General features: G+C 46.7%; 1 protein-coding gene across 3 annotated transcripts; it reads right to left on the reverse strand.

Moving 5' to 3' along the window:
* Nucleotides 1-2,521: 2,521 nt before the first annotated feature.
* On the reverse strand, nt 2,522-8,934 carry LOC141094347 (gastrula zinc finger protein XlCGF53.1-like). 3 transcript variants are annotated; one of them, XM_073580186.1, is made up of 6 exons: nt 7,943-8,064; nt 7,631-7,810; nt 7,424-7,546; nt 7,243-7,340; nt 6,954-7,044; nt 2,522-2,643 (listed from the first exon to the last, which is right to left on the reverse strand). In XM_073580186.1, exons 3-5 carry the CDS (start codon nt 7,506-7,508, stop codon nt 6,976-6,978), a joined length of 252 nt encoding a protein of 83 aa, XP_073436287.1. In that variant the 5' UTR covers nt 7,509-7,546; nt 7,631-7,810; nt 7,943-8,064; the 3' UTR covers nt 2,522-2,643; nt 6,954-6,975. The 3 variants fall into 3 exon arrangements, with proteins under 3 accessions (XP_073436287.1, XP_073436286.1, XP_073436285.1); XM_073580185.1 differs by lacking the exon at nt 2,522-2,643 and having other exon boundaries at nt 7,014-7,044; nt 7,943-8,934; XM_073580184.1 differs by lacking the exons at nt 2,522-2,643; nt 6,954-7,044; nt 7,243-7,340; nt 7,424-7,546 and having other exon boundaries at nt 7,557-7,810; nt 7,943-8,934.
* Nucleotides 8,935-13,627: the final 4,693 nt, after the last annotated feature.

Raw genomic sequence — 13,627 nt, forward strand, 5'->3', positions numbered from 1 at the left:
TGCACTAAGACATTACCCATACAATAAACTTTGTGCCTTGAAGGTTTACCAGGTGTATGTTACTGTCACCACTTTGGGTTGGGTGCACCCACCACTTTTCTTGATACCTGTTGTAGGGTGTCAGACTTTTTAAGATTCCTTTTTTTTTATGTAATATTCAATAACATTTGTACTTTTTAACTCTTACTCTGGCCTTGGTTAAAGCGTTTTTTTGTGGTCTATTTATATTCATGCTTTATGGCCCGTTACATAGGATAATTTTGCTGTGTGAGTACGATTACAGCAATACCTCATTTATATTCTTTTATGTTTTAGCGCTTTTACACAATAAAAACTATTTTATTCAAAAAAAGAATCGCTTTATCTTGAGAGCTATAACTTATTTATTGTTCTGCTGCCGGACCCGTATGGCGGCTTGTTTATTGCAGGACAAGATGACGTTTTCAGCTGTACAACTTTTATGGAGATTGCTTTTTTATTGCGTATTTTTCCACTTTTGTTCATCAATATCATGATAAAGCATAGCTTTTTGCCTTTTTTTTGTTTTTATGGAGTTCATTGAAGGGGACAGTTTTATAGGTCGGGTCGTTCCAGAAGTGGCGATACCAAAGAGGTGTACTTTTTATTTTAAACATAAATAAATATATTTATTGGATTAATAGTTTCTTTTTTTTTGTTCTTTAGTTTGTGATTTTTAAAAAAATATTTTTACAATTTTTTTAAATTTTTTTTCTCTTGTACATTATCCCCGGATAAGACATCAACTGTATAATATCACGAAACAATCACTGACCTCAGGGAGACCAGTCAAAGAAAACACTGCGGCAGCCGGCAAAGGCGCTCAATCAGTGAAATCCTAGGTGCATTGCTCCCTTGGAAATACGAATATGCAATTAAAGTCCGTGGAGCCTCATTTAAGAGTCTCTAACACGGAACTAGCCAAATGAGGCTCCACGGACTTTATTTGCATATTCGTATTTCCCAGGGAGCAATGCACCTAGGATTTCACTGATTGAGCGCCTTTGCCGGAAGCCACAGTGTTTTCTTTGACTGGTCTCCCTGAGGTCAATGATTGTTTCGTGATGTTGGTCTACTAGGCATTGCTCCCACCTAGCCAGAATCCTACTCCACACTGATGAGGGGCAACACCCCGAAACAGCTGTCTGTGGATGGATACCTGGCCTTGGTATTTCCCTTGTCATATCTGTAAACTCGTAAAGAGCTGGATATTGACTTAAAGGGCCACTTAATATGATGGTAATGGTGGTTTCCGAAAGGAGCCACCCCTTGGCTGGGTCCTTCCCTGGAGGAAGATTTGGCTAGTTCCTTGTTTGAGACTCTTAAATGAGGCTCCACGGACTTTATTTGCATATCAACTGTATAATGCCAGATCGTTGATGTAGCTGATCACAGCGCCATATCTATACGGCAGTTTGCGGGAACACAGCTCCTACTGCGCCGTATATATACAGCGCAAGTCGGGAATGGATTAAACGATGCTGTCTATGAATGGACAATGAGCCAAGCTGTGCTCTTTCAAATAGGAGATATTCCTTCTAGTACAGACCATTTGCTATCCCCCCTGTAAGCTGAGAATCCAGGAGCTAAGGTGCCACGATTGACACCTACCTCCAGCAAAAGCCTTTGTCAACTAAATGTAACTCTACTGCCTTATTAATAGCCCTTATTATTTATTTCCTTCACCCTCTACATGAGATTTTAGATGATGAAGATGATTCCCAGGAATAATATTTCCCACATTCTGGACATTAATACGGCTTCTCTCCTGTGTGATGTCTGAATGTGTAACAAAATGTGACTTACGGTTAAAACATTTCCCACATTCTGAACATGAAAATGGCTTCTCCCCTGTGTGAATTCTCTGATGATTGAGAAGACTTGTTTTCTCTGTAAAACATTTCCCACATTCTGGACATGAATATGGCTTCTCCCCTGTGTGACGTCTGAAATGTGTAACCAAATTTGACTTACGGTTAAAACATGTCCCACATTCTGAGCATGAAAATGGCTTTTCTCCTGTGTGAATTCTCTGAAGCTGGAGAAGACTTGATTTCTCTGTAAAACATTTTCCACATTCTGAACATGAAAATGGCTTTTCTCCTGTGTGGATTCTTTGATGTTTAAGAAGATCTGATCTCTGGGTAAAACATTTCCCACATTCTGGACATGAATTTGGCTTCTCTCCTGTGTGACGTCTGTAATGTGTAACCAAATATGACTCATGGTTAAAACATTTCCCACATTCTGGACATGAGTATGGCTTCTCTCTTATGTGGATTCTTTGATGTGTAATAAGATCTTGTCCCTGGATAAAACATTTCCCACAATCTGGACATGAATATGGCTTCTCCCCTGTGTGCCTTCTGTAATGTTTAACAAAATTTGACTTACGGTTAAAATATTTCCCACATTCTGAACAGGTAAATGGTTTCTTCTCTGTGGGAATTATTTGATGCGCAACATCACTTTTGCGGCTTTCATTTTGCTTAACAGTCTGTGATGAATCCAAATAGGTGACTGATTGAAAAGGCTCCGATGATTGATTTTTGCTCTGAAGGGCTGGAGGTATAGCTGGAATAATGGCATGCTTTTCATAGGTATCTGGTTTGACAGCACAGTCATCTGCCAAGAATGAATCGGATATTATTACTTTTCAATATCAATGCCTTAAATTTTACATAATTTCTATATACATAATTCTATACAACTCAAAGTATAGTGAAACTATGACCTAAGACAGTGGTGAGCCACCTGTTCACAAATCCCATGGTACTGAACCTCTAAGGTACAATCGACAAACATAATACACAAACACAGAAAAGTTTGCAGCAATAAAGGGAGGATTAAAAATAAGCTTTATTACATTACAATCTATAGCAACAGATAAAAATATACACCATAACACATGTGAGATTCTTAAAGGGGTATTCCCATCTCTGGTCAACTATCTCAATATGTAGTAGGTGTAATAATAATATTAGAAAATATGTAGTGTAGTTCTTCTGACTCGCTATGTTGCTCACCCCATGTGCAGAGCACTGCATTAGCTTAGGTATCCATGGTTATTACCACTGATATGGTGACTGTTAGTTGCTGGTGGTCATAACCATGGATACCTAAGCTATTGCCCTGGACATGGGGTAAGCAATATAGATAGTCAGGAAAACTATACCACATTTCTAATTGGAGGTATTTGCTATTATTATTACACCTACTATATTTTGGGATAGGTTATTGGAAATGAGAGTACCCCCTTTAAGGCCTCTTTCACACGTCAGTGTGTCCGGTACACGTGGTGACAGTTTTCATACGTACCGGTGACGACCCATTGAAATGAATTGATCTGCGCACATGTCAGTGTGTTTCCACGGACCGTGTGTCTGTGGGCAAGGCATGCTGACATGACTGTTTTTTTTAGCAGAATGGTCCACAAAATGTCTCGCACATGTGCACACTAATGACATATGGATAACATCTGTGTGTCATCAGTGTGAAACGTACTGGCACCTGAGAATCAGCGGTACTGTTCGCGCTGATAGCCGGCTCTGGGTTTTGAAAACAGCTCACATCGTTGTACCCTGCTCTGCCTGTGATCAGCCCAACCAGGGAACAACGATCAGAGTTGTATTCAGGCCCCGCTGCCTACATAATTTTACTGTAAGTCTAAAATAAAAAAAATAAAAATTATACTCACCTTAACACCTAATCCAGTGAAGCCATGGTCACCTGTAAAGAAACAAAAATGAAAAAACAATATCACTCACCTGTCCAAAGTTGAAAGAATCCAAAGTGTCCCATGCCATAATCCATCTGTGTGACATTTGCAAATCAGAATAAGCAGTGACGTGAGGTGACCACTCACGTTGAAAAGCTGGGTAGAATAGCTTGTTCACACCCTGATTTCTCAAGGTGAACTGCGATGATCTCACTGAGGTCATCACAGTTCATAAGCCCACTCTTGCTGCAGGGAATCATTTTCCCCTGCTCTTCAGCGGGAGTGGTTGCCTCATAACTCTCCATCAAAGTCCATCGCACCCAAAAGCACTACAAAAATTGGCTGGTGACTAGCTCATCCCACCTTTATCCACCCTTAATTCCTCAAGATAGTTGGACCATCATTGTAAATAAGCCCCTGTACTTTGTGTCACTCCCACCACATTGTAGAGAGTAAGATCTTATGGGCAGGGTCGTCAATATCTTTGCATTAATTATTGTATTATAGTTAACTTTGTTGTATATGAACTGTTGAATTGTAAAGCGCTGCAGAATATGTTGGCGCTATATAAGTAAAGATTATTATTATTATGAGCAAATGTCAGACAGATTGATTACAGCGTTGGTAACAAATTTGGAGAGATATTGTCTTACTTTTGATTGTGTACAGGTGACAATGGCTTCAGGGGATTAGGTGTTGAGGGCTTGTACCCATTACCATGGAAAAAGAGTTCTAATTTTGGTCTAGAAAAGTAGAACTAATATGATAAACGTGCCATGCGATTTTCATGCAACTACAATCCAATTTTACACACCTAGCATTCGACTATGATTTTATCATAAAATTTGACATAGCGAATTACTCTGTCATTTACACATATTTTTCCAAGGAAATATACTTCAATAAACACATATACTGTATATATTTCATGAAAAGCCGGCAATTCATCTGCCGTGTACAGTAGAATCACAGCGTGACGTGACAGAATAGACCAGATAGATTACAAACAGTATATACAAGGTGGGTCCTTTATATGGATACACCTAAATAAGATGGGAATGGTTGGTGATAATAATCATAATAATAAAAATAATTATTATTATAGCGCCATTTATTCCATGGCGCTTTACATGTGAGGAGGGGTATGCATAATACATACAAGTACAGTAATCTTAAACAATACAAGTCACAACTGGTACAGGATGAGAGAGGACCCTGCCTGCGAGGGCTCACAATCTACAACGGGATGGGTCAGGATACAGTGGAGGGTAGAGCTGATCGTGCAGCGGTTTGGTGGATCGGTGGTTACTGCAAGTTGTAGGCTTATCAGAAGAGGTAGGTCTTCAAGTTATTTTTGAAGGTTTCCATGGTAGGCGAGAGTCTGACATGTTGTGGTAGAGAGTTCCAGAGTAGGGGGGATGCGCGGGAGAAATCTTGTATGCGATTGTGGGAAGAGGAGATAAGAGGGGAGTACAGAAGGAGATCTTGTGAGGATCGGAGGTTTCGTGCAGGTAAGTACCGGATGACTAGATCTCAGATGTACGGAGGACTCAGGTTGTAGATGGCTTTGTATGTCATGGTTAAGGTTTTGAACTGGAGTCTTTGGGTAATGGGGAGCCAGTGCAGGGATTGACAGAGGGGAGAGGCCGGGGAATAGCGGGGGGACAGGTGGATTAGTCGGGCAGCAGAGTTAAGAATAGATTGGAGGGGTGCGAGAGTGTTAGAGGGGAGGCCACAGAGCAGGAGGTTGCAGTAGTCAAGGCGGAAGATGATGAGGACATGGACTAGGGTTTTTGCAGATTCTTGGTTGAGGAATGTACGGATCCGTGAAATATTTTGAGTTGAAGTCAGCAGGAAGTGGAAAGGGCTTGGATATGTGGTTTGAAAGATAGATCAGTGTCAAGGATAACCCCAAGGAAGCGAGCTTGTGGGACTGGAGAGAGTGGGCAGCCGTTTACTTTAATGGATAGGTCCATTGGGGGGGTCACGTGAGATGGGCGAAAGATGATTAATTCTGTTTTGCCCATATTAAGTTTTAGAAATATAGCGGATAAGAAGGATGAAATAGCAGACAGACATTGAGGGATTCTGTTTAGTAGGGAGGTGATATCTGGTCCAGAGATGTAGTTCTGTGTGTCATCAGCATAGAGATGATACTGAAAGCCATGAGATTCTATGAGCTGTCCGAGGCCGAAGGTGTAAACGGAGAAGAGCAGGTGCCCTAGAACTGAACCTTGCGGGACTCTCGACAGATAGGGGGCGCGGTGAGGAGGTGGTGTGTGAATGGGAGACACTGAATGACCGGTCTCCTATTTATGACACAATCCAAGATAGGGCCAAGTCTGTGATACCAACTTTCTGTTTGTGGTACATTAGTATATGGGAGGGGGAACATTTTTCAAGATGGGTGGTGACTATGGTGGTCATTTTGAAGGTGGCCATTTTAGATTCTACTTTATAAATGGCCCACCCAGGTGTATCCATAAAAATGGCCCACCCTATATGCATAGAATAGATAGATATAAAGATGTCAGTCACACATATAATTAGCATAGTATGTGTGTGCAGCTTACTGTGCAAGTATTTAATTAAATTAGTGTTTTCTGAAAAAAAAAAAATTGCATGGGCTTAATTTTCATAACCAGCAGAGGTAAAGCAGATGGCTGTGGGCTGATGTTTACAGCCTGGAAAGGGGGAAGTACCCGTGGAGCTTCCCAGGCTATTAATATCAGCTCTCAGTTATATAATTAGCCTTTACTGGTTATTAAAATGTTGACCCGCTCAAAAAAAAAAACTATGTAAAGTCCCCCTATAGTTAATAACCAGCAAAGGCTGGGCAGACATCTGCGGGTTTGTCACCAAACAGCGCAGTGAGTATCTGTAGCCCTCTACACAGGCCCTACTCACTGATTCCAAGATTGTAGACACCTGTGATGCTAATTAGTGGACACACCTTGATTTAACATGTCTCTTGTCACATAATTTCATGAGTTTTATTTTTTAAAAATACTATGGAAGCATGGTTCAAAAGCAATGCCTGACTTTCATTTGTTCATTTTCATACATTTTTTATCTGTTATTACTTTTGTCAGATTCAAGTTATTTCCGTCACCATTGTGTGTTTTTTTTTCATTAAACGAGGGGTGCAAATATTTTGACAATGTGTGTAATTACAGTAGAACCTGTGACTTCTCTGCATTTAGAGGTCACTACTCACCTGGGTAGTCATATGTAGGAATCTACTCTTTACACCGCTCATCACGCCTCACATATGTGTCTATAGTATTAATATGGGTCAGATCTTCACCCTGAAACAAATATCGTAAAAGTCAAAGACAGATGGAGAAGTCCCATCTATGATCAGCTCTAATCCTGCCATCTCCACCGCTCTCATTACACAAGTATAAAACATATAACACTGGTGGATAAAACAAGACTGAGCACAAGACCTTCACAGCCGTCTACAGATCATAGGGGAGATCTCATGACACCTTCTCTCCATCTACCTGATGATCCTGAGGAACATTGGGATCTTCTTGGTTACAGTCCTGTGGAAGAAGAGGACGGGGACATCTCTCTGGTGTTGTCCTCTTACTGGATAGATCTGGAGGAAACACATACAGGGACTGAATTCATTCTCTACATACAGATAATTATAGGCCGTGTGTATTTAGTCCTGTCTATTACCTGGTGATGTGAGGGGCTGGGGAACCTCCATCATGACGTCCTTGTACATATCTTTGTGTCCTTCTAAATACTCCCACTCCTCCATGGGAAATAGACGGAAACATCCTGACACCTTATAGGAACCTGACACATACAATAATACCGTCATCCCCCGATCCCTTCATAGTGTGTAACTGTATAATGTCCCATCATTCCCAGCAGTGTCACCTCTCCAGTCAGCAGCTCAATCATCTTATAGGAGAGTTCTAGGATCTCCTGGTGATTGATGTCCTCATGTATCAGGGGGTGAGGTGGAGGCCCCGTGATTGGGCTCCGGGGACTTCCCCATCCCTCAGACACAGGGTCCTGACTGCAATCACTAGAGGTCTTCTTCACTACTGTGTAATCCTGGTTATGGAGAAGAGACACATTAATAAATCTCCCTACAGACATTTCCAGAGTCCTCACCTCTCCAGTTCTGCCCATCTGTTATTCCCATAGATAAGAATGATGTAATGTGACGTCATCAGAATCTCTCACCTCTCCAGTAAGCCGGAAGAGGATCTCTAGGGTGAGGTGTAATATCCTCTCCACCATCTTGTCTGTAGCCATTCGTTAATGTTTAAAGTAAATTTTCTAGATGATAATTATACCGATTGTATCTGCCAGGATCCTAAATGGAAGGAAGATCAGCTGATGAAGAATCATACAAAATACCATGGGAAAACAAGATACAGGAGCAGTGATGCTGGTATAGTGGAAGGACATGTGCACACCGTGTCTTTTCAGGTGGACACGGGCCTCTGGAGGTCCGGGCCTCTGGACCATGACCCTTCCAATCCACCAAGTAAAACTTTTTACCTTGCATCCCACGATGGCATTGACCTCAAACTCGTCAGACGACAGATCTGATGTTCTGGCAGCTGGCTCAGAAAACCGGGACATGTGAACTGGCTTGAGGAGAGACACATGAAACGTGTCCGAGATAGCCAAGTGTGGTGGAAGGGCTAGACGGTAGACCACAGGACTAATCTGCTCAAGGACCTTGAAAGGACCGATGTAGCGTGGTGCGAACTTAGCGGATTCCACCCGCAGCCTGATGTTACGGGCAGAGAGCCACACTAAGTCGCCAGGGGCAAAGGTCAGAGCAGGGCGCCGGCGGGTATCAGCGGAGGACCTCATTCTCTCCTTGGAGGCCCGGATAGCATCCTGCGTGTGGTCCCAAATGTCACGTGCTTCCACCGCCCAGTCTGCCACCCTAGAGTCGGTGGATGACACGGGCGTGGGCACGGGGACGCGCGGATGCTGACCGTAATTTAAGAGAAATGGGGTCTGACCGGTGGAATCGGCTACCGCGTTGTTCAAGGCGAACTCCGCCCACGGCAGTAAGGATGCCCAATCATCCTGCCTAGCCGAGACAAAATGTCGCAGATATGTCACCAGGGTCTGGTTGGCTCTCTCCACCAACCCATTCGTCTCGGGATGATAGGCCGAAGAGAGATTTAGCTCAATGCTGAGCAGAGAACAGAGCTCTCTCCAGAACCGAGAAGCAAACTGGGGACCCCGGTCGCTGACAATTTTATCCGGCATGCCGTGTAGGCGGAAAACATGTTTAATGAACAATGCCGCTAGGCCTCGTGCCGACGGTAACCGAGAGAGTGGTACTAGGTGCACCATCTTGGAGAAATGATCGGTGATCACCCAGATGACGGTGCTGCCACTGGACTTGGGCAGACCCACCACAAAGTCCATACCAACCATCTCCCAGGGCCTGTCCGCAACCGGCAGAGGATAGAGTAACCCAGCGGGTCGCTGCCGAGAGGGCCGATTCTGGGCGCAAGAGACGCACGCCTGAATATAGTCCTTGACGTCACGGGCCATATGCGGCCACCAGTACGTCTTCGCCAGTAGTTCAGTGGTCCGTTTGATCCCGAAATGACCTCCCACTCTGGACGAATGAGCCCACGAGAGGACCTCCGGTCGCAGATGGACAGCGACAAAAGTCTTGCCCGGAGGTACAGACTCAAGAGCAACCGGAGCCACGGTCCTCAGGCTCTCCGATGGGACTATCAGTCGAGGCTCCTCCTCCTCCTCTGATGACACCACAGAGCGAGAAAGAGCATCGGCTCGGACGTTCTTCTCCCCGGAGAGAAAATGTAGTGTGAAATGGAACCGGGAGAAGAACAAGGACCATCTGGCCTGACGAGAATTCAGCCGCTGAGCCGTCTGCAAATAGACCAATTTTTTGTGATCGGTGAACACCTGGAAAGGATGGCGAGCCCCCTCCAGGAGATGTCTCCATTCTGAGAAGGCCAGCTTCATTGCTAGCAACTCCCTGTCCCCGATGGAATAATTCCTCTCCGCCGGTGTGAAGGTCTTGGAGAAGAAGAAGCATGGGTGCTTCCGACCTTGCGAGTCCTTCTGGAAAAGGACCGCCCCAGCACCGACGGAGGAGGCATCCACTTCTAGAATGAATGGCTTATCTACATCAGGGCGATGTAGAATGGGAGCGCTAGCAAAATGGGACTTAATGGAGGCAAAAGCCTTGGAGACAGTCTCCGACCACAGTTTGGGGTTCGCACCCTTCTTGGTGAGGGCTACCACGGGTGCAACCAAAGTTGAGAAATGGGGAATGAATTGGCGATAGTAATTTATGAAACCCATAAAGCGCTGCACCGCTTTGAGAGAATGGGGTTCCTGCCAATCCATCACCGCCTGTAGCTTGGCAGGATCCATGGTCAAACCCTGGGCTGAGATGATGTAACCCAGGAAAGGCAAGGACTCCTGCTCAAACACACATTTCTCCAATTTGGCATAGAGGGAGTTGGCCCGCAGGAGATCGAAAACTTTGCGAACATCTCTCCGGTGGGAGTCAATATCTGGAGAAAAAATAAGAATATCATCCAGATAGACTACTACCGTGGTGGCAAGCATATCCCGGAAGATATCGTTCACAAAATCTTGGAAGACGGCTGGGGCGTTACATAGCCAGAAGGGCATCACCAGATATTCATAGTGCCCATCTCTGGTGTTAAATGCCGTCTTCCATTCGTCCCCATCACGGATGCGAATCAGGTTATAGGCTCCCCGCAGATCAAGCTTAATAAACACTCTCGCTCCCCGTAGCCTATCAAATAGTTCCGATATCAGGGGCAGAGGATACTTGTTCTTAACGGTTATGGCGTTAAGTCCCCTGTAATCGATGCACGGACGTAATTCCCCATTCTTCTTTTGGACAAAGAAGAATCCCGCTCCCGCCGGGGACACCGACTTCCTAATGAATCCCCTTGCCAGATTCTACCTGATATACTGCGACATGGCCTCTGTCTCTGGGAGAGATAGGGGGTATACTCGACCCCGGGGAGGCTCAGTGCCGGGCAAGAGGCCAATAGGACAGTCGTAAGGGCGGTGCGGCGGAAGGATCTCCGCCTCCTTCTTGGAGAAAACGTCTGCATACTGCCGATATGGCTTGGGAAGCGAGGAGAGATCTACAGGAACCTCAGAAGTAGCGACCTGAATGCAGTCCCTCAGACACCTACCCTCGCAGGACTTACTCCAAGCGAGGATTTTCCCCGAGGACCAGTCTATGTGGGGAGAGTGGGCCCGTAACCAGGGAACCCCTAGGAGGACCTGGTCGATACCTTCTGGCATCACAAGGAGAGACAGCATCTCCTGATGAGACGGAGACAGTGAGAGTCTCAGTGGAGCCGTTTGGTGGGTGATTAGGGACGGGAGTGTCGCCCCATTCACCACACTAATGGTGACTGGCTGAGGTAGCAAGACCAGAGGGACTGCGTGTTGTTGAGCGAAGGCAGATGACATAAAGTTGCCCTCCGCCCCAGAGTCCACGCAAACCTCCACCATCAGAGTGGAAGACTCAAACTCTAACGCCCCTTTAAACAGGAGCTTGGAGGAGAAATTAGCTGTGTCTAGTAGGCCCCCTCCGATAACCACTAGACGGGGGCGTTTCCCGGCCGCTGTGGGCACTGGTTAGCGTGGTGCCCAGTCTGCCGACAACGGAAGCAGACTGGGGGTACCCGCACGGACCGGGCCCTGGACCCTGTGCGGGACACCTCCATGGCCTCTGGAGGCTCAGGCGGTGGGCCGAGGGGTTCCAGCGGTCTGGCAAAATTTGGAGCCAACTTATAGCGTTGGCGGGACCTGGAGCGCTCCAACCCTCGCTCAGTGAAGCGAACGTCAATCCGGGTGGAGACTGTAATGAGCTCCTCTAGGGTGGTGGGCACCTCCCTGGTGGCAAGGGCGTCCTTGACATGATCAGCCAGGCCTCTCCAGAATATGGGTATGAGCACCTTATCTGGCCACTCCAGCTTAGAGACCAGAGTTCTGAAGAGGATGGCATACTGGCTGACCAAAGACGAACCCTGGGCTAGCGCCAGCAACTGGAGTGCCGTATCATGTGTGACCTGAGGTCCCAGGAACACCTGTTTCAGAGCAACCAAGAAGTGGGTGGCACTCTGTACCAGGGGATCCCCACGCTCCCACAGTGGAGTGGCCCATTCCAAGGCCCTGCCCGACAGGAGGGAGATGATAAATCCCACCTTGGCCCGCTCAGAGGGAAATCGTGTAGCCAGCAGCTCTAGGTGAATGGAGCACTGACTCACGAAACCCCTACACGAAGCACTATCCCCTGAGAACTTCTCGGGCAGCGGAAGGCGGGACAAGGTCGGGGCAGGACTAGCCGTGGAGACACGAGCGACAGCCTCTGTAGCTGCCTGAACGGCGACCAAGATAACATCCGCAGCTGAGGTGGAACGCTCTAGCGCTGCCAACCTACCCTCCAGCTGCTGGATGTACCTATGCAGTCGTTGTTCATCCGCCATTATCGGCCAGACCCTGGCGCTAAGATAATGTTAAGGGCTGGCGGAACATACCAAATAATAAGATGGTGTTTAGGTGCATTCGCAGCCCGAGGTCCACCGTGCAGAGGTGTTAACTGCTGCTCGGTAATGTCGGACGCGATATGGCGGTGCAATAACAGCACACACGGAGTTAACCTCACCCAAGGTGTACCGAGGCGAACTCTTATGACTTAGAGCCGCACTACCGCAAATAATAGATGCCGTAGCCTGTTTTCGCTCACAGAGCTCGGCAGAGTAAGCGCTAGCATAACGTCACAGAACTCAGCCCTTAGACAGCAGGACTGAAGTCCCTCTAGCCCGCTAGCGCCCGGCACCGCGACTGCGATACCAACAGGGATCAAATAAATGGCGTGTGCAAGTGTGCAGACGGCCGGTATGCACTGTGGCCTACAGGCTAGCCACTAGCAGACGCTGACTCAGTCTCTAAACCCTAACAACAGACGTATCAAAGGGTAGGGGTTTCATAATGAGTCAGACACCAGATACATGCATCCATCATGATACACACCAAACTATTTGAGTCTATCTTAGCGCATGGCCGAGCGGCCATGCGAACCTTTTATAGCCGCAGGCGTCCGTGATCCTCCTTGCTTCTCGGATGGGCCAATCCGAACACGAGCAGGACCTGAGCACATGACCTTTGATCTCCAATGGGAGATCACTCCACAGGCATGCTCAGTGGCCCGACATGAGGACTTAGTCCCTGGAGGATCTTGCTGCTGAGCAGCATGCATTGCCAAAGCTGAACCAGGGGTGGCAGCAGCAAGCGAACCCATGGAGCTGGTCTGGGCAGAGCGCCGGGACCGATGAGTTTGCTGAGCAAGCTCCTCTGCGGCTGGGGAGGAATGGGAGACCGTCGGAGGCAAGGCTCGGGATTCCTGCTGTGCAGCGCCGGAAATCCGACGCCTAACAGATTTCTCCATCCACTGGTCTGTAGTGGTTTAGTTATCCAACTCTAGGTGTTTAGTAGTTTACTTTTCCAACCCTGTGGTCTAGTAATTTAGTTCTCCATCCTCTGCTGTGTAGTGATTTACTTCTCCATCCCAAAGAGCCCTGCAGGCCTTGGGGATTCCAAGACTTACAGAGCAGCCCCTTCCCCACAACCACCCAGTGCCTAATCACCAAGATGTAACGACCCCTGGCCTTGCTTGCTTGTCCAGGTGTCAGTAGTGAAATGCAGCCTGGAAGACATTGATTTTTTCAAGGAACGGCTGACGTTGTCTGCGACATGCTGGTGTAGCACAGGCAAAGCTTTTTTACATAAGTAATGCCGACTGGGCAACTGGTACTGTGTGACTGCGATGGCCATCAGCTTTCGGAAAGTGACTGCATACACCAGGTGGAA

The sequence above is a fragment of the Dendrobates tinctorius genome, unplaced genomic scaffold (genome assembly GCF_039654945.1).
Source record: "Dendrobates tinctorius isolate UK_male_01 unplaced genomic scaffold, ASM3965494v1 ptg000063l, whole genome shotgun sequence".
Classification (NCBI taxonomy): Eukaryota; Metazoa; Chordata; class Amphibia; order Anura; family Dendrobatidae; genus Dendrobates; species Dendrobates tinctorius.

Excerpts from the sequence above, each read along its gene's own strand:
- LOC141094347 (XM_073580184.1), bottom strand. The coding sequence starts at position 8,014 with ATGGCTACAGACAAGATGGTGGAGAGGATATTACACCTCACCCTAGAG. Across the intron at positions 7,811-7,942 it reads TCTTCCGGCTTACTGGAGAG|GATTACACAGTAGTGAAGAA; the intron begins GTGAGAGATTCT and ends CTCCATAACCAG.